Source organism: Pipra filicauda, unplaced genomic scaffold (genome assembly GCF_003945595.2).
Source record: "Pipra filicauda isolate LSUMZ 115617 unplaced genomic scaffold, ASM394559v2 scaffold40_size4127951_pilon, whole genome shotgun sequence".
Lineage (NCBI taxonomy): Eukaryota > Metazoa > Chordata > Aves > Passeriformes > Pipridae > Pipra > Pipra filicauda.
The window spans coordinates 1214828-1241987 of NW_024104543.1; the positions used below are offsets into that span (position 1 = coordinate 1214828).

The 27160-nt window shown below is 39.4% G+C and overlaps 1 protein-coding gene across 2 annotated transcripts in view; it reads right to left on the minus strand.

Moving 5' to 3' along the window:
* The window catches only part of PDZRN4 (PDZ domain containing ring finger 4), a 244176-nt gene that overhangs the window by 45399 nt on the left and 171617 nt on the right, over positions 1-27160 (minus strand). For both annotated transcript variants that reach the window (XM_027711010.2, XM_027711011.2), the window contains one exon: positions 50-303. In XM_027711010.2, the coding sequence (XP_027566811.1) occupies positions 50-303 (254 nt within the window). The remainder of the gene's footprint in view (positions 1-49; positions 304-27160) is intronic.

The following is a 27160-nucleotide window of genomic DNA, read 5'->3' on the forward strand; positions in this document are numbered from 1 at the left end:
TGCAATGCCTCAATCCCACAGGTAAATAGCAGAAAAACATAAACCATACCTGTCTGAAAGTAGAAAAGGGCAGATATCAGGAACTGGTGGTGTGCAAGGCCTTAGTTTGGCCAGAGCCATAATGTGCTCAAAAGTAATGTCAGTCTGAGTGCTGGCATTCATAAGCTGAACATCCTGAGAGCTACTGTGAGCTTTGCTAACTGGGGCTCGTCGTAAAACCTGAACTACAATTGGCTCCTTGGCATTGCGAAAAGCTTCCACTGCTTCTTCATGAGTGGCCTTGGAGAGGTCCTTCCCATTGACCTGGAGAAAAGCAAGAAAATATAGCAAAGGTTAGAGAAAAGGCAGCACAAAAATATGGATGTAAAATATAGGGGATGAAATACTTGTGTAGTACGTCAAGCCACCTGATGACACTGGCCAGACTATATTTTGGTATGCATGCAAGAGAGAAGATACAGCTGGAAGGAGAAATAAATTCTTTAATCTTTGCAAGAAATTAGAAATTGTTAGAACCCTTCCATAATTGTCCCACCCAAAGGAATCCAAACACAGGAAAGAAACTACAATATTTAGAAAGCAATGTAATATTATTTCTCTCACGCTATTTTATTCATCTCATAAAATACATATAAAAAAGGAGGGGTGCCTTTAATTTTGAATTTCATCATTTTCTGTGGCATGCAAATGTTTTAAGGATTTCAGGCATAGCATTGCTAATAATGCAGATGTCAATAAACATGTCTCTGATGTCTAAAAAGAAACAAGGCCAATTTTCAATGTTTTGTCACTTATCTGCTGTGGCTATTATATAACCATTAAGACCAAAGATAGCAAGACTTGACTGATGTAGTCAGCTGCTGCTTTTTTAAGGAAAGAGAAATCTAAAACAAACTAACTGAATAAATAATTTGCTATGAACAGGAAAATAATAAACCTCCCAGTCTAGATGAGGCCTTAGGCTATTAAAAAAGGTAACTGCAAGGATGGACTATGCTAAATTCATAAGAATTCAGGTTTTTAGGGCAAAATTCCCAAGTATTAGCCCACCATAAAATGTGAAGGCTAATTTGTCAATGGCAGTCAATAGCTAAGCCCTTGGACATAGGGTTGTGCACAGAAAACACTATTACACTGTTTCCAGAGCAATGGAATCACTGTTGACTGCTGTACAGGATCCAACTGTTTTGAGCTACGTGGAAATGAGGTGATCCTGTGCTGAGGTAGAAAGGCAGGGTTTTCTAGTAAGAATTGTGAATATCTGAAGGTACCAAAACTTGATTAAGATTTATATACCTAGGAAAATTTCTACACTGGCAGCAAATCAGAAATAGGATTCTACTGCAAGTTCATGTCCAAATAAACTTTGTTGTATAGACAATGAGTCATAAGACTGCTTAATGAACTAAGACTAAACTCTCTCCAAAACCGGTACTGACTTTTTGCCAACATTTGCAAATACTGGTCGAAACGAAAATTTATTTGCCACATCATTCTTCCATTCAAGAAATTCTTGGAACTTCCTTGTCAAAAAAGAAAAATGTAAACAAGAACAATGTCAGCAAACTTAAAGAGCCTCAGTAACTCAGCAGCCTTCAGCAACATTTTGGGACAGCATGTGCAGACATAGTCCTGTCTATTTGTGTGCATGACTATTATACTGTTGAGCATATATCACGTATATATCAAGTCAATACATCTCTGGAGTATGTGCTCAAATACAAGGTCGAACCATCTTTCCTGTGACATAACTTCCAAAGAAGCAGTGATTTCATGTCCACATTACTCATTACACATTACCCATAAGGACATGCAAAAATGAGGATGGTAGCATAGCCACCAATGCAAACATTAGCCAATCTTTCTAACTAACCATGATGCTGTATGCAGTGATGAGAAGGCTACAAATTTTGAACAGATTTCCATACACAAAAAAGCTCAAAATTCCCTGTGCTGAATGCCTGGGATACTCAGAAGTTCCATACAGCTGCAGCCTAGACAGTGATCAGGTAATAGGAACAGCAGCTAGTTTGGTCACCTAAGTTCAAAGTTTCTCTGATGACTGAAGCCAAAAATATTAAGATTTAATGTTATAATTTTATTGCCTAAATTATCATCCATCACATTATAACCTTGGGTTACATTGATCTAAGTTACATGGAAAAGTATCAGTGATATCTAAGAGGAAGAGTCAAGGCAGTCAAAGAACAAGTTATAAGAAAATCAAAGAAATTTACCCAAGGAGAGCGCTTCTGTAAACACTTTCCAATAAGACAAGTTATGCTGCCAAGGTGTTCAGACTCAGCCCCATCTAACAGAAGCCATTAGAGATAAATCTTCAAGCCTGGGTCTTCTACTCACTCTTCAGTTCTAGTCTCTGCTTCATTCTTGTTTCTATATCAGATTCTACCGAGGACACAATTTTTCAGTTTCTGCAGTTTTTGTAACAATAGTGTCCTACAGCCTCTCTGAGGAACTCTCATTCCTAAGGCCCTAACAACAGAAAAATTACTTTCCTAACTCCCAAAACCCTTTTGATACTTTTTAAGCTTCGGATAACTATATGGTGTTTCTCCTAGAACTAAATGCTTGGGAATAAATACCACATAGCACTGTTTCAATTTTTTCCCTACTCAAGTAGAAAACACACAATCCTTCTGTATCCCAGCTGAACCACATGGATTTTGGCACAGGCTGACCATTTTATCACAGATCCACATCAGCAAATCAAAAAGACAAAAAATACAAAATTACATTATTAGGTTTTTTTTTAAAACCAGAAGCTCTGTTTATTCACATCAGTCAATACTTATCACTTAGTCTACGGAAATAGACATAAATTCACAACAATGCCATTTACATGCAAATTTTACTTCTAAAGAATAATAATATTTTAAAATCACATGAATGTGAAAAAATCACAAAAGATACACATTTTCATTTATCCTGGAAACCTATGGTTGACCTCTATTTTCATTTAAATGCCTATTTAATCTGAAGACTTTAAAAACATTCCATGCTTTATGTTGGTTTCCTGTGAAATACAAGCACACTGGACCCAATACTTGTTTAAATTGTCACTTGAAGTTTATCAACATACTTTCTCGATCTGCATAAAGGTCACATAATTTATGAATGCTGCCTTTCTCAGAAGAAAATCTATAGCTGAATTACTATGTGCTGGCAGCTGTCCTGCCCACTTGGGGCTGAGGAGAGTTTTTTTAAAAACCTAAAGCCAGTACTACAGATGGGGTTGGAAGCTCTCTTCAAGCAGCTTCTTTAAGGATTTTCAGCCTCCTGCATTATCCCCCAACTTAACACTCACATATAGTTACCCTGGGAGCCACAGACAGCTGAGCACTTATTTACAGCAAGCCATTTACAGGTTCTTAGTGGATGATTAAATAAATTCCTTGCCTAGGAAAGGTTACTTGCAGTGGAATCCAGGGTACTATTTTAAGTGGATAGACAAATCAGTCACTTTTAACAATCAACACAAAGACATGGGAATACATTTGTTGTAGCAGATGGGCTAATTAATCCACAAGTAAGTTGTGAATGTTAAGTAAAGAATATATCTTTTCTCATGTAAACCATCCTCCTGCCCTGTTTGATTACGCTTTTGTTTAGTGATTACTTTCCCCCACCCCTCACATTCCCTCCTCCTGCCCCGCCCTGCTATTGGACACACTGCAAAGTCTGGGCCACTTGTCAACATCTTCCCCAGAATGTACTAGCAGCCACTGCCTGGATCACGGCCATCCCCTTTGGATTCTTGCTCTAAATCCAGCCACATGCAAAACTTCATCAGCATCAGAAAATAAACAAGGAAATGGGCTTTGTCTTTCATGCAAACATCGACTGACTTTGGCCAACTGCCACTTCCAATGCCAGCACCACTGTACATACACTTATTCCCACTCACACAGAGGTGGACAGAAGAGAAGGAAGGACAGGACTAAGTAACAAAACATTGACTATAACGAATGTAGACAACTGGTTGTTAGGTTATCCTCATGTTATGAGTTCTGAAGAAAAGATGAAAAAAAAAATCAGTCCTTTGATGAAGACTGCTTCCAGGATTTAAGTGACTGTGACTGAGAACTTAAACTGTCTTGTCTGTCTTCTAACACTTTTCTGCTTTGATTATTTAGTACAGGCCAGAATTTTTGAACCAAAAAGGCCAGAAATCTTGATATGTTTCCTGTAGTCTTTACTTTTTCCATATTAAGAGAAAAATTAAAAAAAGGAAAAAAGGAAGAAATATGTATAATCACATGAATGCAACCATCACAAAAGGTGTTGCATTAGCAGCTCATGAGATAAACCTCCTATCCTTAGCAAATATCTGGCATATGCAAGTTGAAATTTAAGATCAATTCTGCTGAAGTAAAATCCTTTAAGATGCTTCATTTATTCAGTAGAGGCAACAGGAAAAATAAAGGAGTGTTCTACAAGAGCAGAGATGTCTAGACATAAGGCTTTCCTAGCAAAATGACAGAGATGCTGTCTGACGTGATGTTGGAGTTCACACAAAGCTCACCGTCCTAGGGCATTTCAACACCAATACAGAAGATGCCCGACCTGACAGGTGCTAATCTACTTTCATCACAGCAGTCCTTTCACCTTCAATCTCTCACCCTAAATACACCCAGGCTACCACACTCTTGGTGCATCCTTGGACAGCAGACTGGCACAAAGATTGAACACTGTCCCAAAGTTTGACCAGTCTTTCTTTAGGACAGGAATTTGAGCAGGCAACAGAAAAAAAAAAAAGAACAAAAATATATGACCTTCCTCCCAGACTTACAGCTTTCAGCACATACAGACTCTAGAAAACTTCCATTGCTGAGGAGCAACAGCTGTGAGGCTCCGTGGGCAGGACAGGGCAACACAGCACATGTGAGATACCAGTGACACATATGCTGAAGAGGACACTGCAAGTCTTCTGCTAAGACAAATGTGATAGCTCATCTACTGAAAGGGCATTTGACACACTGACCTTTTAGGTTACAGTTTAGTACTAAACTGCAAGTTAATCTCAGAGATGGCAAATTCAGCAATTATCCAAGAGCACTATCTCAGTCAGGGTTCACGCAAGTTCAGTAAAGGGACAACTTTTATTATGCTGGTTAATGACATTTTCTCTTCCTTAGCCAGATGAGTTAAGAGACATTTGTTCCAGTTTGATCCTTTGCTGCGCTGACAGCAAAATCTTGTCATCCCTTCTAAAACCTACACAAGCTGCTGAACATGCAGGCTCTGGCTGCTTCCCTCAAGCTGAACGACAGGCTTGTAACAAGAATTACATCTCCATTACGTGTAGAGCTGAGTTTTGTGCTGTTCAATAGCCTGTGTAGTTGGTTCAACAATACTGAGTAGACCCAGGCCATGTCCAGTACTGCAGCCCTCTGTGTATCTCTGTGTTTAACCAGCACTACTTCCAATTCCCAGTATTTAGCAGGAATCTACTAATATGGCTGAAAAGCCTATGGGTAAACCTTAATTTAAGCAAGACAAAATAAATGCTACAAAACCTGGGAAAGCGTAGAAATATACCTATTTCCATTCTGTAAAGCTTCCTCTTAGAGGGGACAACCCAGTGACTTCTCGGCAATTTTGATCATTTAAACAGCAGTTGTCAGAAAAAAAAGCACCCTTCTTTCAGTTGACCTCAGGACTATGCTCCTTTTTGTCAGAGTTGTTCACCATGATCAATGCATCTGAGGGTAGGTCTGACAGCTACAGCTCCTCTCTGTGAAGGACATGACACATTCCCAAAAGACCCCAGCAAAGACCTGGACACTGCCTGGAAGTATTGCTATACTAGGGAATTCAAAAGATTTTTAAACTGAAGTGGAAAAATGCCCCAGGTAGATGTACAGGGAATGGACAAATAGTTCTCATCACAACTACAGTTAACTATAGCAAACTAGTGAGCAAGGTAACTAATATGGATGAGCTTGTGCGACTTCAGTTCTCCAACAAATAGAAACTCATTTAATATCTTTATTCTCCATGACTTTACCTTCTCGACCCAGTCATCTCTAACTAAAAACCTCTACTAGAAGAATTGTCTCCCAAAATTCTGTGTGCAGAATTGTGCTCCATGTTTTGAAAGAAAAATCAAATCTATTGTAAGCAAAGCAATCACTGAAGATCCCCCTTAACTTTAGGAGGAGGTTTGGGGTTTTAAATACAAAATTTATTGACTGCCTAATTGCATTTATGGTACTGAGTATAGGAAATGGATGGTGTTCTAGACGCATGCCCATAGGCTGCTTCCAGCTAGCTGAGTTAGGTACAACGATCATTCATCACAAATGCCCGTGAGCATTTCAATCTCCTCCAACAGTGTATGGACATTTCCATGCTTAAAGGCTCTGTGGATTTGGGCCCTCACCTTGGGACACCTCTTAAAAAAACAGATGATACAGTTCACATCTCCAGGATAATTATGCCTGGTCCGAGTTTAAAATCACTACTGAACTAGCAGGTTTAATTTGTGGCCAAAATGAAAACTGAATTTCTGCACTTCACAACATCAGGCTTGGCATTCTGTGTAACTGGAGAATAGGCCCTCCAACTCAAGAGCTGTGTGTTAGAGCAGTGTACATCTCACAAAGATCCTTTCAAGTCCTTTAATGCTGATGTCCAACAACATCAGAACAGCTCAGAAAGCACAGCAACAGCTCAGAAAACATTCACTTGCATTTTGGAAGAGAGAATGTACTATTATCTGCTGTTCTCTTGGTTTGTGTTATCTGCAATTTTCTTGGTTTGTGAGTAAAATGAAAACACCAAATTAAATTTAAGAATCACTTTATTAGTTTCAGAGTGAGCTTCCCAGGGACAACAGCAGCTACACATGCATTTGTGATCAGCTGCTGTTATCCTTTTCTGACTCCATCAATCTGCCCAACAGACCTGTGACTAGTTGCAACAGCCATTTTTCTCGAATCCTCTTCCAGCTAGTACTTCAAGTCTCATTTTTCTTTCCCTTGCTTTACTACATATGGTCTCTCTCTTAGGCAGCCAGTTTTTCCACTCTGACACCTTTTCTCAGTGTGGACTCTTCTTTACTCCCTAGAAGTCTTCTTACTCTCATGCTTGCTGATTTCAGTGCCTTCCATCTTCCCTTTCCTGATCTCTTCTCCACAAAGACCTCCCACTGGTCTCTCACTGAACCTGTCCCCTACCCTCGGGTTGGGAACACTGGCACTTGTCATCCTCCCATGGTGACAGCTGGAGAGCCTGACCCCCTGTGAGGTCTGCCTTCACCAGCACCTCCTGGTACCAACACAAATGCTCAGCTAACCCAGATGGTAATGCTGCAAGGCTGGGGTGTTTACTATGCAAATTGCTTTTAATATTGATAAACAGTTTTTCTGATGATATTAAGATTCTGCCTGAGGGCAATAAAGACTAGACTAGTTGTGGCATGCATAAAATGCGTTGTGTTACTTCTTGATATAATTAGACCATCATTTATTACATTAATCATTGCAAATTTTTTCTATTTATGGATAGGACATTAAATAAATCTCTCAAGAGATCTATCACATACAGCAACTCTTTCATGGTGGGGAGAATACAATCAAAGGTCAATATGTGTGCTCAGAACAAACACTTTTTATCTCTAAGCCCTTGCACTGAATGCTGTATTCTCCTGCGAACTTCATGGTGTCCCTGCTCTATCACAAGCTGACTCTCCCATCTCTCTTACAAGGTATGTATTTTTCTCAGGGAAGAGGCTCTTCAAAAGATAGTTGTCATTAAAGTTTTAGGAGATCAAATTAACAACATTCTTTAATCATTTGCAATTCCCAAAGAGTAATGGAAGAGGCTGAATGGCAGATGTCAAGACTCTGTAAACAATGGGTAGTCACTTTTTTCCTTTTCAGGGAATTATATTCTAGGTTTCACTAACAGAAGAGTTTCTCTTCTAAAAAAATCCCCCACCCTTTCATGAACTCAGCCACGGCTGGCATCCCACATGAATGTTACACTTATCACTGTCATAACAATTCATCCACATACAGACAACTGAAACTCCTGGTCTCCTCTGAACTGAGTAGTTTAAAAAGATGGATGGCTGCCTTCTGGCTAATTGCGGGAGTTCTTTCATTACTATAAAAAGACTTTTTATATCTCAAGTGACTTTATAAGCAGTGAATAATGAGACTTAAAGTCTTGGAAAAGAGTCTACTGATCAAATGCTAGGATAACTTATGGGCACAGTGACCTTTTCCTCAGTAAGATACTCCAAACTGCTGCTGTTGGCACTTTATTAAAATTTCCCATTTAAGGCATGTAGTTAAGCACAAGGCAGACTCTATTTTTTTAAGTTTAAGGTAGCACAGCAAGAGCTAGAGGTTTCCCAGCATGGAGGACTAACTCCCAGTCGCTCCAGCTGTGCAGGAGCAGGACAGATGGCTGTAGTAGTGCAAGCAGCTGGCTGGGTCTCACTGCCCCGCTCCCGACTGCACTGCCGGCACTGGAAGCCTGCTTCCCCTGTGCCACAGTGATCCTCAACCCAGCAAGAGAGCATCTTTCTGCCAGCATGTCCATCAGCAAGCACCAGTACACTGGGTTGGCTCCTAAGAAGCTGCAGAGAAGAGCAACCAACAGCACATTGCCTCCAGCCTATCTGGTAAGTGGAGTTGCACCCTGGCCAGAAGGGTGCTCCATGTGCCAGCATTTCACACTGCAAAACTGCAGCAACATTAAATTCAACATCAGAGCACTGAGTCAGGCCCCAACCTGGTTGATACTGTGGCCAGTTCCCAGGTTCTGCCACACATCTAATGCAACCTGATGTCCTGCTGGGATGGCACCCACACGAAGTGCTATGGTCAGAGTGATCCCTAAATGCATCTGCACTGGCTTTTTTTAATGAGTGTACAACAGACTAGCTCTGCTTTAATATGCATTTTTTACTGTGCATCTGTTTTAATTTTCATCTTGAAGGAAAAGGCTTCTCCTCTTTGGAACAAAACTTGGAGGGTCTCTTTCATTATTTTCCCATTCTTCTCTCATGCTGTCTTGACACTCATCTGACACTGTTGTTCTTCATTGATTTTCATGGCTTTACTCCAGAAGCAGCATATTAACAATTTTTTTTGGCATAACAGTACTTTCAAAAATTCCTTCCAATATTTTACAGGACTAAATATTTAAAAAATACTTTTGGCAAGCTCACATGTATTTAGATTTTCTCAGATATAGGGGCTGAAAAACAAGAGATTACAATTAAGTTTAACTTCATCCTATCTCTGAAACATGGCAACTTCCTTGATCTCTTTTTAAAAGGAGAAACTGAATTCAGAGGAACCATCCATTTCATAAAATGAAGCGAGTGATGGGACCTTTCCTGCCATTCAAAAGTTCATTAGATGATTTGGTACCAGAAAGTTCCCAGTAGCTTTTAGGAAAGCTTAGCAGCAATTTTTATTTGAACATCAAGAGAAGAGCTGTAAACTTTTAGTTACACACAATGAACACAAATAAATCTACATGTAGAGGCATTGAAAAGGGATTTGATGAGACATATTTATGACTGTTTCTTCCCTTTTGTTTCTCTCTCTCCTACTCTAATCCTCCTTTAAAAACTATTTATTCATGTAAGATTATTTTTCTACTAATGATGGCTTACTGCACTGACACAGAAATATTTTAGTTCCTTCTTTCTAAAGTTTAATTGCCACATTCCTTCTTAGGAGGAAAAATGGTAAGGGATGTGAATATCAGTACCAGTTTAATTCTATCTTATTTATACAGCACTGAGACTGTGTACGTGCCTTCAGTAGTAAGAGCTGCAGCTCCTTCCTGGCTGAAAATCAATTACAGTTGCTATTTCTGTCCCAGTGTTTCCAAATCTACTCTTTCTTCTAGAGTGTCTCCCTCCTTCCTCCCTCCATATCTCTGCCTTCCTTCACCACTTCCTTCCCCTGTTTTATTCCACTTGCTATGTTTCACTTGCTTCTTTGACTTCCTTTATCTTCTTGGGTTTGCTCTCTGCAGCATTAGCAGCAGCAACCACTCCTGTAAAGCTTTAGTATTTAATACCTGCAAAGGGAACCTTCCCTGAATGAAGTCTACATGGGAGGTCTTCCATACCACCTTCAGGAGAGAATGAAGTAGCTGGCTCATTTCTCCAATGGACTCTCCAAAAATCAGCAAAGGGCAATTTCTGAGGAAGTTCACACAATGCTCATCAGTTTCCTTTGCCCAGGCAATTCCAGGTGTATGGTGAGTCTATCAGAGCTGCAGTTCAAGCTCTCCAAAGGCACAGCAAGACTGTTAAGGTCCAGATGGCTGAAAAATACGTCAGGGGAGCTTATATGTGGCTGGTAGCCAGGGCTGTGCTGTCGACTCGCCACTGAACACGCCGCACCATTGCCTTACAATACCACAAATACCACTGAAATACAAACAGATTTTGAAGAATTTCTTTGTCAACTCTTCAGAAAAAACCTGGTCTTTGGATACATGTGGGCAGTTCCTGCTGCTTTCAATTGCCATGCACCAACATCAGATGATGCAGTTTAGCATACAGAGCATAAAAGACCTTTCGATATCAGGAACAGAGTAATTCTTTCTGTTCAGAGCAACAGATCTATCCTTTAATATGTAATGAGATTATCTGACAGGCTTTTGATTATCTTATTTGAAAGCAGCATGAACAACTTAATTAAAACACTGAAAAGAATACCACAATCCACACTTTATACCTGCTATACTTATGTATTTGGAAAAAAAAAAGCCTAGGAGCAAGGACTGTCTTTTTGGTTATATAGCATCAAGCACCACAGAGCCTCAAAGTAAGTAGGGCCTTCTAAGTACTGCTGTAGTAAAATAATGACTAAACATTCATGCTGAGAATTTAGACAATGAATTATACCCTTTTATATAAAGTTTATGGCCTAGACAATAAAAATACTTTAATCATGGCACACTGTGGGATATCAAGACAAGTCCAATGTCATCTTCCCTTTTTCTCATGAAGAAAGTCCTTTTAAAAATGAGGTTTTCTTTTTGCAATTTATATGACATTTCATAAAAGGATAGACACCAGTGAAAGGAGAAATAAGACCCTTTGTTTTTTACATTATATATTATAAGAGAAGTGTTAGGTGCACATGAATTCTTGCTGGCAATATACAGATTATATACACTGGATTATTTTATAAAGGGAGATGTAAGTTCCATATGTGCTCATAAAATGATTACCAGTAGAACAACTTCTGCAACCTTCTTCAGCAGAAGGCAAGAAACCATGGTAAAATATAAAATATCTATGCTATGCACAAGTATATATTAAGAGCAGAGTGGCTAGTGAGCAGCCCTGCAGTAAGTGATCTGGGGGTGCTGGCTGACAGCAGGCTCAGTGTGAGTCACCAGCGTGCCGATCCTGGGGTGCATCACCAGCCTGTCAAAGGAGGCGATTACACCGCCGTATTCAGCACTGGTGAGGCCCCACCTGGAGTGCTCTGTGCAGTTCAGGGCCCCACCATCTGAGAAAGATGTGAAGGTACTTGAATTAGATGATCCTAGTAGGTCCCTTCCAACTGTATTTTATTCTAGTCCAGTCTAGTCTATTCTCACAGAAACCAAAATATGATGTTGCAACATCACAGCTTGTAAAATTCTTGTTTGTTCTTTATATAGGAGGCAGGCAGGGAGCAGAAGCATAAGCTTGCAACTGGATCAATATGCTGTAGTGAAGTGCAAATTTCAACCAAGTGTTTTTACAACTCAGATGTACCTCAATTCAAAGGTTTCTTCTTGGCTTATTTGTTGAAAAGGTTATGTTTTAAAATGGCTCAGTTGAAGAAAAGTGTACTTTCCCCCTTAAATTTAAAGTCAAATAAGTTCTTGCTTCAAAATCCACACCATGTAGGACTTGAGTGTAGCTTTTCTGTTACTGCTGATAGATATATTCTTTAAGAAAGCCAGGTTCCTTTAAACTTTCATGGTAAGCTGGTTTTACAAACCAGTAAAGTAAAATGTCATAGCATAAAGTTATTGGTGAAAAGAACCGCATGTGAAAAGCAGAGACTTCCAATAAATTGAGAAATGTCTGAAGCCAGCTCAAAATGGCAGGGCCAAATTTAAACAAGCCTTCCCCACCCGAGGAGAGGCAGACAGGCATAAATCATTCCCAGCAATCAATTCTACTATTTGAATTCATCCTGACACTTGTTGGGCTCGGTTGCTGATGTGGAACCATGGCAGAAAGGCCAGGCCACGGGGGAAATTTGGCCAGCTTCCACATCTGACAATGAACCACCTGACCACAGGTCTTCAACCCTTGTATCACTGTTCTTTGTTCCAAGCATAAACCATTTTGTCTGCTATGTTTCAGGTCTGCCATTATAAAGAAAATTCTTTGACTACTATTCATATAAGAGATGGGAAATATTGGAATGGTACAGGTTGCTTTTCAGGTAGACAGTTTAAAAATAAGCCTGCCAAGTTAATATTCATCGTTCTGTTTCTCACTGTGACTAGTTTGCAGTTAATTATTGATATTGTTAGACAAGAAAGAAGACATCTGAGAAAAGGGACTGTAGGTTTCTAATTCTGTGAAAATGCTGTGAAAATTCAATATTTGCATACATTAGAAACAAATTTGCTCTTAATGGAGATTGTCAGAGAAGAAGATTTTTGTGGGGAAAAATTTGCATACTGGCCTTGAGTGCTTTTCTTAATACCAAATGGAAATACTACTCTCAGTTGTCAGCATGTTAAGTCTCATGAAAGCACAGTTAAGGTAGCCAGTGCTATCTTACAGATATTCAGAATGTGCATTTTTTCCCCACCTCCCCCTGAAAACTTCACCCTTAGGAAAACCCAGGAACTGTGAGGTCAGGTACCCAGACATGCAGTCTTAATCTCCAGCTTCCCCCGGTGCCTGTTGCAGTCAGTGGAAACAAGCTGCAGGCCAGCCATCACATCCTGTACATTCCACAGCTCTATTGAGCGAGAGAGGGATTACTTGGAGCAGATTGTGACACTGTGATCTCAGAGAGGGCAATGCTATCCCATCTGATATCCTCATGCATGATCAATAGCCTAGGTGCCTGAGTATCAAAAGGTATCAGTATCCTCATTTCACCCTGCATTATGTGGGCAGGAGGAGGTAGGAGTTCCTCAAAGACCATCAGGCAGGAGCTGCTTGTGGTCCATGGAGCAAGAGAAGAGCCATCATGCTAACAGGCTGGAAGCAAACTCGAAAGGCACTTTTAGAGCTGCCATCAAAGCCCTGCAGTTAAGCAGCCACTTCTCCCCACTAGATCTACCCTTTTACTCCAGGCCCAGGATAGTCAGCCAAATTTCTTAAAAAGTAAGTCAACCACTGGAACACAAGACTTTCCCTTAAAAAGTGAGGACAGTACAGATTGGGAACAGTAGTAGCTGCACTGACACATTAGCCTAACAAATAAGTCATTTGCCTAGATATTGGGAAAGCTGAACTCAGCATACCTGTATGAAATCACATCTTTCACTCTGCAAGGCAGTCTTTCCATCAGGTTACTAGACATTTTGGAAGGCAAGAAATCATACACTGCTTTCTGAAGCTATAATTTCAAGTCATCAAATATAATCTAACCACCTATCAAATAGGGCTGGATTTAAGGAGTTAAGTATGTGGGTGGATGGAGGCTTCTCTTCTGAGTACTCCAACCCAGCCAAATGGGTACAACAACTATGTTTAGAAATCTCCCAGTAGTGGAGCAAATGGGAGAAATAACTGGTCTAGTCTCAATCTCTGCTTTCTTATTATTACACTGATTACTGTCTTTTCATAAAACATGACTCATTATGGCATGTCTCTTTTTTCTCTCTACCTTCTTGCCTCATCATTTAGCCTTCTCCCCTCCTCATCTTCTCCTTTCCCCCCTCAAGGTTCCCAGGTAAACCTTCCAGTCCTGCTGAAGCCATTGGTATTTTAAAAGATATTAAGCATGTCTTTAGGAATTGGCAGATAAAGTTTGCTGATATTTCAGCAAATGTCACTAATAAAAGTATTAAACAAGATCACTGCACAGATATACTCTTCTGGAGCTCCAGCAGTAACCTCTTCCCAGCCTTTCACTTTCCTTTTTAGCTCTACATGTAGACGGATATTCCTCCAGAGTCAACTCTGTATCCTCCTTATAACCTCTTATCTAACCAATTCTATTCTAATTTAGCTAGTATTTTCCTTTATAGTACCAGACCAGATATTTTTCTTTATCTGAAGTCCAGACAAAGAGGACCTAACACATACTCTTCGTCAAGATAAGACATTTGCTAATCAAAAAGTCTATCAGGTTAGCCTGGCTTTGTAACCATACGCCCCTGCTTAGTCTGTGATTCATTATGCCCCACTTACTCTTTGCCTCTCCTAAGTGTAATCATCCTTTTCTTTGAATTGTACTTTAACACCTTCTACACTGTGTATGCTGAACTTCAAGGCTGTCAATCCCACAATGATCCTAAGCCTAGGTACACCATTTAATTTTATTCCACCAACTCCTCCATACTAAACTAGATTAACAAATCTCCCTATTCATCCTGGCTACTGCTTCTCTCAACACTCTTGTCTCTTGCCTTCAGTATAACTATATTGATATGGAGGCTGTGCTAAAAATGGAATTACTGAAAACTCTTGCTTCAGAAATCATCTTTATTAAAATGTTTTGGTTTTTTACCCTACAGTCAATTGTCTTCTCCCTCCATGTTGCCCGTGTTCTCCTCGAATCCACTCTCCTTCCCCTTCACTCTTCAGGTGTTTTCCCCCTCCACTCAAAACAGGTACCTGTGCAAATCCTTCTGAGAGTTTTAAACTATTTTGCTTGACAGAGATTGCACCTTCCGAAAAGTCAGAAAATCTTCAAAATGGGCAGACTGTGATAAAATGATTACTCTCCGTAAGTTGTATTTCATGCAACTATCTGGACACAAGGCACAGCCAATGTACAGTAGAACCAACCAGGACTCCAGGTTGAAGAGGAAGACAGCAATTGTTCTGCAGTACGAAATACCTTGCATTTGTGTGAATATTCTTTCAACTTACCAAATGACAAGACCTCAGTTTTGGAGAATTTAGAGACAAAAAAAAGTCAAACATTAAAATAAAATCGGTGAAAGACAGGAAGAGAACAGTTTAAAATGCTGAAAAATTATAAAGATATTTTATTATGGCATTTGTTAATCCAGGGAGAACATCTCTATTAACAGATAGTGGTATTCAAGGGTGTTGTAAACATATTTCCCAGGATGAGGTCTGATTTATAGTCTTGGACAGAAATTATTCTTCCCATGTCTTACAAAAGCAGAAAAAAAGCATTCACTCAGCATGGTTTCAAGTTACACAAGTACAACACAGCAGAGACTCTGCTGCTTCTTGATGCCTTCTGTGTAGCCAGAAGTTAGCTCAGAGATGGCTTTACTTTTTAAAGTAATATTTTATAGGTTGTTAATCCAGAATGTGGATTATTGCCTTTGGGTATTTTGTGAAAAAATAACATAGAAAACAACTGAGGTATTTCATTTACTACAGTTGTTGCTATGTATGGCCAATCAGTTATTTTTTCCCATAACAGATTAGGCTTCTCAGCACTAGAACTTCCTAAAGCATCTTCATTAACATAGTTGGCTCTAAGCCCCTTAGAGCCTATCTTGTCAATTCTCTGTGAAATTCAAGACTTATAAAAAAGATCATAATGAACTGGGTTTGAAAGAGGCTGTAAAGGTGTGAGGTATTCATACTGAAGCTTGGAAGAGCTATGGTGGAGATATGTACTGTGCCAGGTCTTGCACTCAGATAATAAATGGTTCTTCACTTAAAAGTTATGCTAAAAAAAAGGTGGAAGCAGAGCTGTGAATTGGACAGGGCAGGACTGAAAATGTCAAAGGTCTGCCTTTATCATGTCATCTTTGCACAGTCACTTAAATTCACTGTATTTTGACTTTTTCTCTGCCTGCTGTTACGCTGGAGGTGAAACAGTAGACTTCTACTCTGACTTCAATAATAAGTTATTTTTTTTTTAATATAGAACTTTTTTTTTTTTGCCATATGTGCAGACGATCATCTCCAAACATGATGCACGCTTGTTGCACTACACCTCCGAAATGTTGTCTGGCTGAGTTCATGTTTGCAAAGCACTTCTGAACCTGAAAAAGAGCACATTCACCAAGCAAATTGTAATAAGGACAGATGTTGAAGTTTGATAAAAACGGCAGCAACAGCACAGAGTAAAACCAGGCAAAAGTCATTACTGATATCTGACGGTTGTTCATGTATCTCCAAATGTCACCAATGTTTAAGACTGGTATTGAATGAGTTACCAAGAGGGGAATCACAGCACAGTGTTAGCAGAAATAGGACAGTTCTTGTGCCAGCATATCTGCATTTCCAATCTATCTGACAGCTTAAGGACTCCATTTAAGGTCTGGACACCTGTTGGCAGATACAGATGTAAATGGCTTGCAGGTGTAGCTCCTGGAAAATATGATGGCTGCAAAGAACAACTCCCACTGTGAGTACTTTGCATGTCTCCATCCAGCTCCTCCTCTGGCACACTCCCTCAGCAGCAGGCTGGCACACTGATGGCACAAAAACCAGCTCTGCCCTCAGATTTCTGACTCTCAGCTTCAGTAACAGTGGATACAGGCACTGTTAACCACAAAACTGTGGTATCTCTGTACTTGCATGCTGTAACACATGGATACAGCTGGGTTAGGACACTACTACAGTGGTTTGCTTTAATAGGTGACATGTAGCATATGCCTGTTTGTGCCTGGAGTACATTCTTTGTCAGACGGCATGAGAAAGACTTTTAAACCAGTTCACAAAATTTTTGACATATTCAGAAATTCCCTACTGTGTCAAACTAATAAAGTGGAAAAGTCCTCAGGAATAGAAAAAACTAGAATATATGTAGTTGTATACACTAATTAGCCCCCTGGAATGCACATGTAAAACAAGGCTTGTGAATGCAAAATTAATCTTAATTAAAAAAAAAAAATTTGTGAAAAAAAGTTGTAGGCATATTTGATAGGAGGCCAGAATATTGTTGCCTGAAGTAGAATGATATTTATAGACCAAGATGTGCAAAACTGGAACATTGTTTTTGTCAAGTACAAATTAAGCTAATGTACCATTAAAAGCTGGAGGCTCATATACATTAAAATCATAAGATTAGGACATAGACTGTGTTATGACAAACTATCTGTGCAGAGATATGATAGGGATGATCCAGCATCCAGCTAGGAACTTGAAAATCAACTTGCTGCTTCTGTGGCATATTTAGGATGAGCCTTCTAAACACTAATATTACTCCAAGCAAAGGTGCCCTTTCTTTTTTTGTGAAAAGAACTAACAATGGGTAAAAAGAGAAAAAAAGTATGAAGCCTTATGAGAGGTAAGGCAGTACTTCTGGAAACAGTATATATCATTTTGTTATGATGCACAGCTCTTCCTTAAGTTGGATCTTATATTCCTCACCCTGCAGCATCTTCATTTAAGCCATACAGTGGAATTTTGCTGTTCTCAGGGGGAGAAGGACAAAGAAGGAATAAGACAGAAGAGAAGTTTATATGCCAAAATGGCATATAAGTTCAGTCAGAGGACATTGGAGATTATATTTACACTGTTTGTCTCCACCTTCAGCTACAAAATCAAAATTCCTTCCATGCTGCTTCTGCCTCCCTCCTCTGTAGTGTCTCTCTGACCTTTTTGCTAATAGATATTTTTAATTTTAAAAAATCCCTTGCAACTTTGTCCTTGCTTGTTCATGGGGAACCACACACAAAACAAAAGACAACAAAGAAGAATTTAGAAAAACCAAACCAAACAAAAGAAAGTTAACTGTGCATCACACACCTTGTGGCAAGTGAGCACACCACTTGAGGCTCACAGGTCTGATACAATGACAGCCTCACAGCTGGAGTGGGCACTAGGAAACAGATGACCTGAATACAAGGCCACACTCTGGAGGGCTCAAACCTTTGTGAGACTTTGCTCTAACCACAGGATAGCTAACCACTGGATAGCTCTGCTGCCACTAGAGGAATAGGACAAATGCAGAAGTGGCTTGGTGAGGGACATGAGATGAGATGCCTCTCTGAGCAAAGTACACTTGGACATGTGTGCTCTAATCCCTTCCTTGTTGATCGCCACGACCTGTGGGGCTTCCTTTCCTGTCTTTGGAATGACAGGTGCTTCAGACAGTGACAATGTACCCCTGACCAAACCCCGGTCTTAACTGCTTTAATTTATCACTATTGTGACATTAAGGGTCTGTGACCCACTTGCATGACCACAAAAACACATGGAACTGCCAAAAATCCCAGGCATTTGTACTTTAAAAGACAAACACCCTGTCCATTCCAAGGAAAGTTTCACTATCTACAAACTAATCTCTCAGAGGTTTCTGCTGAGAACAGTTCAGCAGGAATGAGAAAGAGAAATTTCAAGAATAGTGATGGTACACAGAAAAACCAACCCTGTGGATTTTTGTAGGAGCTCTTTGCTTTATAAGTCCCATCAGAAAACTCAACCCTAACTTTATTCATAAATCATGAAAGAAAACATAGCTCCAAGCCACCTCCTAGCCACACAACAGTCAGTTCAACAAAACAGGAGTGGGACGCAAACTGCCAGACAGCACAGAGGAATTTAGGTGAGATTCCCAAACTTTTGAGGACAGCCAACAAGGAGCCTACACCTTCAGAAACAAAGACAAACTGCACATGGAGAAGTGAAACTCTCCATCTCTGTAAGTGTGCTGCTGCTTTTTTTTTTACCATGCTATGCTGTTTTCCACAGTTGCTTCATCAAAATAATTATCATCTGCAGCCTTTTGAAATTATTTTCCAAAGATAAAACAATTATGTCAAGGGCTAGTAAAAGCTCTTCACTGTTCCGTGTCTGCACAAATTACCTTGTATTTCAGATGATTTTATGTACATTTAATCACTACAGATTAATTAGATGGCATACAGAAAACAGAAAAAACTGAAGAGCTAACTTCAGTTTAAGTACACATGCAGCTAACTTGTGGCTTTTTAGAACAATTTTAATTAAAAGTTCTAGAAAAACCATCCAGCTAAAAATATTGGGAGCTTTGGGATGGGCTTAGCATAGCTAATTAATTTTATATTTAATCAAAGCAGCCTTTGGCTGCAATAAAAATCTATTTTCCTCTTGTAATAAACACAGTAATTCTGTGAAACAGAATATATAATTTACAAAATTTCATATGTACAGAAGATCCATTCTGAAAAGAGATCATCACAGTATCAACCTTCAGAGAGCAGGTTTTTTTCCTTTTAAATATGTAAGACTATTTTGAAATCAAATTTAAATGTCATGTCATAGCAGCAATTTCTGAAAAAGATGCCCCAAAGTGCCTTGGATTCTTCCAGAAGAGGAAAAATAATCTAAAGTGACAGTAGGTTTGAATGAGACTGACTTTTCCAGTGAACACTAGACAGAATGCAAGAAATGTCCCACTGGTTCAGACCAACCACCTTCACCTAGCTAGCTTGCTTCCAGCAATGACAATGGCAAATGCTGTTCAGAGTGAGTATGAGGCCAGCTACTTTTGGCAATCCATTCCCACGTATCCTTCCAGGCGCTCAGAGAATTTTACAGATCATCCTTTAAAAATGTCAGTTGCACAAAGAACCTGAAAAACAGACTTCTTCACTTTGTTTCTAAACAGTACAGTATAATAGCCGGCAGATTTCCAGCTCTAGCCAGCCTGGCCAAATGCTGGATTTGATCCATGCAATCAGATGAAAATAGCCCCATTAATGCAGTATAAACCTTCCAGCTTCAGGAGTCACAAAAACTCTCATCCATCTACTTACAGAGTGACAGCCAAAAGCTGCTACAGCATCTTTTCTACTAGAGATTTCCTTTCATTTATATGACACAAATTCCCAGTTGTGCTGCTGTAACATGTTTTTCATGTGGTCCCACACTGAATTATCTGCACTCCTTTATACTGGGTACTGCAAATTTAAATAAAATAGTTACATTAATCTAACATGATGCATCTTCTGCTCCTAAAATATCTAATGTTTTAATATAAACAACAGCTTTGACTCTGCTTGCTTAGGTCAGAATGCAAAGCATTTTAGCTGCATTGAAATATTTAATTGATTTTTAATTGTAAAAATACTTTCTTACCTTTTTTTTCAGTTAACACAAGAGACTGACTAGAAAATTATCAGTCTGATGCACCCTCCTGATAGAAATAAATTGGCAAACAGATTAAGTATTGATCTGCTAGCAAACATTTATTGATGAATACCAGTTTATTGGGAATTAATGTTGAAATGAAAATGGATGTTTCATTTATAATATATATTATGCATATACACACACACTGCAACCTCTGGTCATTATGATTGAATTACAGTAAGCATATAGATCCTTGCTTTACTTTAAACACACACAAGTACAGCTGATCTGCATAGATTTTGCAACATTAAAGGGAGACTGGCTATAAGCACTTTTCCCGTAGTAAAACCTAATGCTGCAGTTCTCTTTCTCTGGCTTCTCTTCTACTTTCTGTGTGTATTTCAGGTATATTCTTTTCATATCTAAGAATCAAAACCTGCTCTTCCTGACAGTCATGCAAATACTATCTTTGTCAGCCTGTTGCACAGATTTAAGGCTGTTTTGTTGGCAGTAGAAAGTTTCCTGAAAGCCTTTCCCAAGGACCTCACCTTCACCTGCTCAGCTGTACTTTGTCTAGCAGAGGTATGGCATTTAAATTACTTTCTCTTTTCAGTAAAAGTGTGAAACACATTTAACTATAATCTGTCCTATTGCCTTCCACGGTTTACAGTTAGGCCTTTTGCCCTAGCAAATAGGTCCTAGTCCCAATCATCTAGTCCATCAGTTTTGTTCATGCTTGTGCAAAAATATTTCCAGAACAGGATTCTACAAACTAATTACAAAGGGGCTTACTCTGCATATTTACTCTGTAAGCAGCATTTCCTAATAGCAAACCATTCTCTATTGCTAGTTGCACTTCATTTGAGATACTGTCCATTGTCCAACATGTCACCACTATTTTTCAAGACATTCTCCAATTATATGATAGTGGGTACCTTTGGAATAAAGGCATAAATACGTATGTCTGATCTCTGCACTGAGAATATGAAGAGAAAAGCACAGGTCAACAATTTGTATTTGGGCTTGATGACAGACTTTCCTAGCATTTTCCATGCAGCTCTCTTTTTCAGATGTCACCCTAGGTATATGTTAGCCTTACTCAGACAGTTTGTTCTATAAACAGTAAAGGCCAGAAACTTCTTTGTAGTAAAGACAAATCTTGAAGGAGAATCAATCAAACCATAACCTCAAAATTTAAGGTATAAACCCCTTCATTTCATCCAGTGAATATTCCAGAGCAAGGTACTCAGGCCAAAATCTAACACCTTAGACAGAATTGATCAGAAGATAAAGATGAAATTTTAAAGTAGTTAAAATTAGCTGTATTGATCAACAACTGTGCATGTAAGAAGAGCAATAAAGACAGATGAGGCAATATGCTCACCTACATGTGGTACCAATAACAGTTCATATTGCACATCCTGAAATGGTAGAAATTTTCCTATCTGTGACACTTATATGCATATCCTCTAGCTTTGCCTTCTGTTTGCGTACACAATTGTTTCCCTCTGCATATTTCATGGGGAAGGAGACTGAAAAGAGGTGTGCTTCATAAATGGGACCATTAAAAAGAATGGATTGCTTTTGCTTTCACAGGCCTCATTGAAGCAGAAATAATTCATCTATTCTGCTCTAAGTAGATTCTCTACCTCAAACTTACTAAAAATATAAGTGCATCAAAACAGTAAAAATGGCAATCTGATTGATGACCAAAAATTATCAGCACAGGTCCTTGTGCTGATGTATACCTTTAGGATCTACTTTAAAGAGATACCAGAGCAACTAAACATTAGAAAAAAACCCAAAACAAACAACTAAAACGGGTGGGTTTGAAAACATCAGAATACACAGTATGCCTCATTTCTCCTCTAAGAGATTAAGTTTGACTTGATCTTATCTCCATTGTTTTCAATAAATGATCTAATATCAGAGCATTTCTCTGTTTCAATGACACACAACACAGAGCTAGTTATGGTGTTATTGCTGCTATTATCTAAAGACATCAGAATAAAGTACATAGAACATGATAATATATCTTGTACAAGAAAAGGTCATGCAGCAGTTCCACAATCTGCTGATCCCAAATATATGTACAGTTATGTCACTCTGCATTATAATCACATTTCTAACGTATTGCTGGAGTGCATGATAGCAAGTTTATGGTACAATGCTAATTACATGACATTGTGGGAGAATAGACAACTGTTGAACCAGCGTAAAGTTAGAACTGTGCAGACAGATGATATCTGATTTGGTATTAAGCATAAGCCTGCTGGTAGAAAATTAGCCAATCAACATTTTTTCAACAAAACTGGAAGATGGATTTTAACCCAATCAATGGTAAGTGCAATGCAGTCAGAGAACTCTCGTATTTATGAGCCCAAGAGCAGCATTTACTGCATCACTGAATGACAGCCCAAGAGAGCTGGAGAATATACATGGAATTTAACCAGGCAAGCTTTTCTCCTCATTCAAAACAGACACAGCAACTTCAAATGAAATGAGGACTGTAGCAGTTGCTCTGATTTAAACTGAGCTGTATTAATTATACAAAGGCTAACAAAAGGGTAGTTAGCACTACCCTTAGCAAGAAGTAGTGGAAGCAAGGAGTAAGAACCTAGAGAGAAGAACAAGGAATCAGCAGGTTGGAACAGTGAATGGCTACCTTAGTCAGATGTAGATTATGAGAATATAATATAATTTGCTCAAACGTCTCAATCTAGTTCATGATTTGGGGTATGACTGACATTTGTCTGTCTCCCAGGCAGAGCTTCCTCTTTTTGAGGTCCAGTTATACAACACATTTTATTTCACTTGCAGAATAAGTTATCATAATAAATGTTTTTTATTGATTGATGGAGATGGGATCCATCATTAAAATGGATGAAAAATTAGATATTGTTTTTCTAAGACTCCAAAAGTGGAGTTTCTGTGAAAGAGAAATGGGAAAAAAATCAATTTGTCACTGTTAAAGGAGAATACCAATTAAAGCTAGATTTAACAAATTCTAAAATAATATTGACTACAAGGTAATGTCAAACCACATCACCAATTAAGAATGCAAGACTTGAATGAAGTATATAGAGATAATTAATCTTCTAATTAGGATGCTAAAATTAGATCAGGATTTGAAGGGTCAAATGCTTTAATCTTCACTTATCTATGCAAAAGAGTTTCCATCTTTTACTTTTTTTAAGAAATCATTAATCTTTTCCATTCTGGTATATTTTTTTCATTGGTGTATAATGAAGACTGTAAATCACATGTGAAAGCCTGATTCTGAGAAATTTCCTGTCTTAGTTTAGGAATGTATGCACTCAGGTAAACTGGAGAAGCAGACACATCACAAACATGCATTGGATTTAGTGCTGAACTGAGTTTCCTGAATTTATGAGGAATTTATAGCTTTTTAGGATATGTCCAAAAATCAAACCCTTTACAGATTTTCTACTAAGGAAGCATTAGCTTTTTAGCACTAGTTATTATGCAGAAATCTTGCACATAGAAGCTTATGTTCCAAACCTAGACGTCCTCTGCCAGAAACATAAGTTCATTATTGAGATTACTGGTCATAATCAGTCTTTATGTTTTTAAGCCATCTTTAAGCCATTCTTAAAGAAAAGTTTAAAAATAATGAACCATGAACCCAGGCCTTGAAAGCATCCAGAATTTATCACCAGTAGGTCCAATAGTGTGAGTCAAGGCTAGAAGTACCATCATGTTGCTGGAGAGGGATTAGTGTGAAGAGAAAACAGAAAGGAAAGAGATAAAACAACCAGAGTATCTGCTGCAACTTCACAACAGTCATGCACCAGGGCAAAAGGTTTCAAGTCTATTTTACCTGCCCTCTCTCAGGGCCACAGTGAGCTCAGTTTTTAGTGAAGGAGAAAAGACGAGGGATTTGCTGCATCCTTTTTTAGAATGAGTCACTCTTGCAAAACCATGCCAAGTATCACAAACTTCAAACCTGTCATGACAGGGCTTTGATCGAGACAGACTAATACTTAAAATGCAGGGCACACCACATGTTAGAGGAAGATCTACTTCCAGCCCCTGCCATCCCCTGCCCTGGTGGCAATAGCCTGGCTCGTAGATAGAGTGATGGAGAGCAAGAGGAAGCAAACTTTTAGCCTTGCTTCTTCAAACCAAATCCAGGAGTAAATGTGTCTCAGCTCTTCACTCTCACAAGTTTAAAGCACATCTATAGTTATTCTCTAAATTAGATAAGGCACCAGGATCAGATATAGTACATTAAAAAAGAAACCCTGTAGAGAAAGGCAAAGCTTGTTCATTCTTGTTACATACCACTATAAGCTCTTCTTTGCCATTCACACCTTTGGTAAGTTATTTTTTTTTCAAGTTGCACGACTTTTATTGGTGAGTAAAACAAGAACAGCAGGACCCAACGCCTATTTCTGTAACTCTTTCATCTGCTTAGCTGACTGTATTAGCCACTTTCCCTGAATGGAGAACGGGGGAAAGTTCAACAGCAGGCTGACATAATAATGAGGACACAAAATATAGATGAAAAGAATACATGCCTAAATGTCTGATGAACTGATATTAGCATATAAATGCAATATATGTACAACAGAAGCCTTTGAATTAAACCACAAAGAACACTGTCTACTTGATTAGTTGTTTACTTTTTCTTTTGAGGGAACACATCTGAGCCACAGATTGATACTTTAATAAGGAACCCAAAAACCTTTAGTGGAGATTAAAAGGGCTAGTAGTTGTATGTCATAATTCACAGATAGTGATTGCACAGGACTTTGACAAGAACCATTAATTGTCACTGTGTAGCTACCTTCTGAAGTCACATAATTTAGTTCTAGTTCTTAAAAGACGTGGTAGGATCATTAAAGGAAGCTTGAGGCTAAGCACTGATAATGGGAGTGTTTTAATATTCTCGGTACTGTCACAAAGGAACAGCATGTTATACATCTTCTCTATGTATTGCACCTAAACTCTCAAAAGAAAAAAGTCTTTTTGTTGCCTCCACTGTTACTTAAAAAAGTGAGGTGTTAGGGTGTCTGCACTCTTTTGCAAAACTGGGTTACAGCAGGATTCTGGAAAAAACACACAAAACAAAACACAAAAAAGCCCAGCTTACAAAGGGTTTTCATATTTTCTTTGTACTAATCTTGCAGACTGATTACTGTTTCACAATACACAGAATAAACAGAATAACACAATAAACACAATAAACAGAAAAAAATTAACAACAATGGGTGTCTTCTTTCTTTATCTGAAGGCTTCAGGAGTTCTAGAAGGTAAGATCATTTTTCTTCTCCAATGAAAGTCAGGATGGATAAACCCCCAGATTAATGTAAAACTAAACAGAAACTTTCCCATTTTCCTTTATTTCTTCTCTGCAGTTGCTTCAGAGCAGCAAAACTAAAACACAGCAGGATAAACAGAGGCTAAATGTGCTTGTCCAGGAAGAAAAGCAGAGGAAAACTTCAACATGAGGCCAGGTCTCAGAGCTCGTTATTAACACAACAGCAAGGTTTAGGTCAAATAAATAAGCATTGGAGAGGCATGGAGGCGAAGAAGCTTCACTCAGGCCACAGTGTCCATCTTACTTGGAAGGACTGGCAGATTTATTCTACCACAGGCAAATACTACCACAAAAAACAAGAGACAGCATCCACCTCACCTGCCTTGTAGATATCTGAAGCTCTATGTCTAAAGACTGCAGGCTGGATAAACATATCATGTGGTAGGTGACCAACTGGTTCACGGGTTGAGCACAGCGAGTAATAGTGAATGGGGTAACATCAGACTGGTGACCTGTCACTAGTGGAGTTCCACAGGGCTCCATCTTAGGCCTTGTGCTCTTCAACATCTTTATAAGTGACTTGGACACAGGACTGGAAGGGATATTAAGCAAGTTTGCAGATGACACAAAACTGGGAGAAGCTGTTGACTCCTTTGAAGGCAGGGAGGACCTGCAGAGGGATCTTGACAAATCAGAGGACCGGGCAATCACCAACCTTATGAAGTTCAATAAGGGAAAGTGCCGAATTCTGCACCTGGCATGGGCCAACCCTGGATGCACGTGCAGACTGGGGAATGAGATGCTGGAAAGCAGTGCCACAGAAAGGGACTTGGGGGTCCCGGTCAATGGCAAGTTGAATATGAGTCAGCAGTGCCCTGGCAGCCAGAAGGGCCAACCGTGTCCTGGGGGGCACCAGGCAAAGCATCACCAGCCAGTCGCTCTGCTCTGCACTGGTGCAGCCTCACCTTGAATGTTGTGTGCAGTTTTGGGCACTGCAATATAAGGAAGATATTAAGCCATTAGAGAGTGTCCAAAGAAGGGCAATGAAGATGATGAAAGGCCTTGAGGGGAAGCTGTATGAGGAGTGGCTGAGGTCACTTGGTCTGTTCAGCCTGGAGGAGACTGAGGAGAGACCTCATTGCAGTCTACAACTTTGTCAAGAGGGGAAGAGGAGAAGCAGACACTGATCTCTTCTCTGTAGTGACCAGTGACAGAACCTGAGGGAATGGCCTGAAGTTGTGTCAGGGGAGGTTTAGGTTGGATATTAGAAAAAGGTTCTTCCCCCAGAGGGTGGTTGGGCACTGGAACAGGCTCTCCAGGGAAGTGGTCCCAGCACCAAGCCTGACAGAGTTCAAGAAACGTTTGGACGATACTCTTGGGCACATCGTGTGACTCTTGGGGATGGTCCTGTGCAGGGCCAAGAGTTGGACTCGATAATCCTTGCGGGTCCCTTCCAACTCAGTGTATTCTGTGATTCCTTTGAAGTCAGTGGGGAAGAAAGCAGCTTGAAGCCGATGCATCTGATCCATTTAAGCTCTGCTAAGGAAGTGGTCAGCTGTACTCTGATGGTGCTTGTTTCTTATGCCGTTTTTCCCAAATCCAGACACATGGTTGAAACAGGGCTGATGAATCTTATTTCAAGTGTCACTCACCTCTTGGCAGCTTGGTTGTTGACCTCAAAGAGTTACTATTTT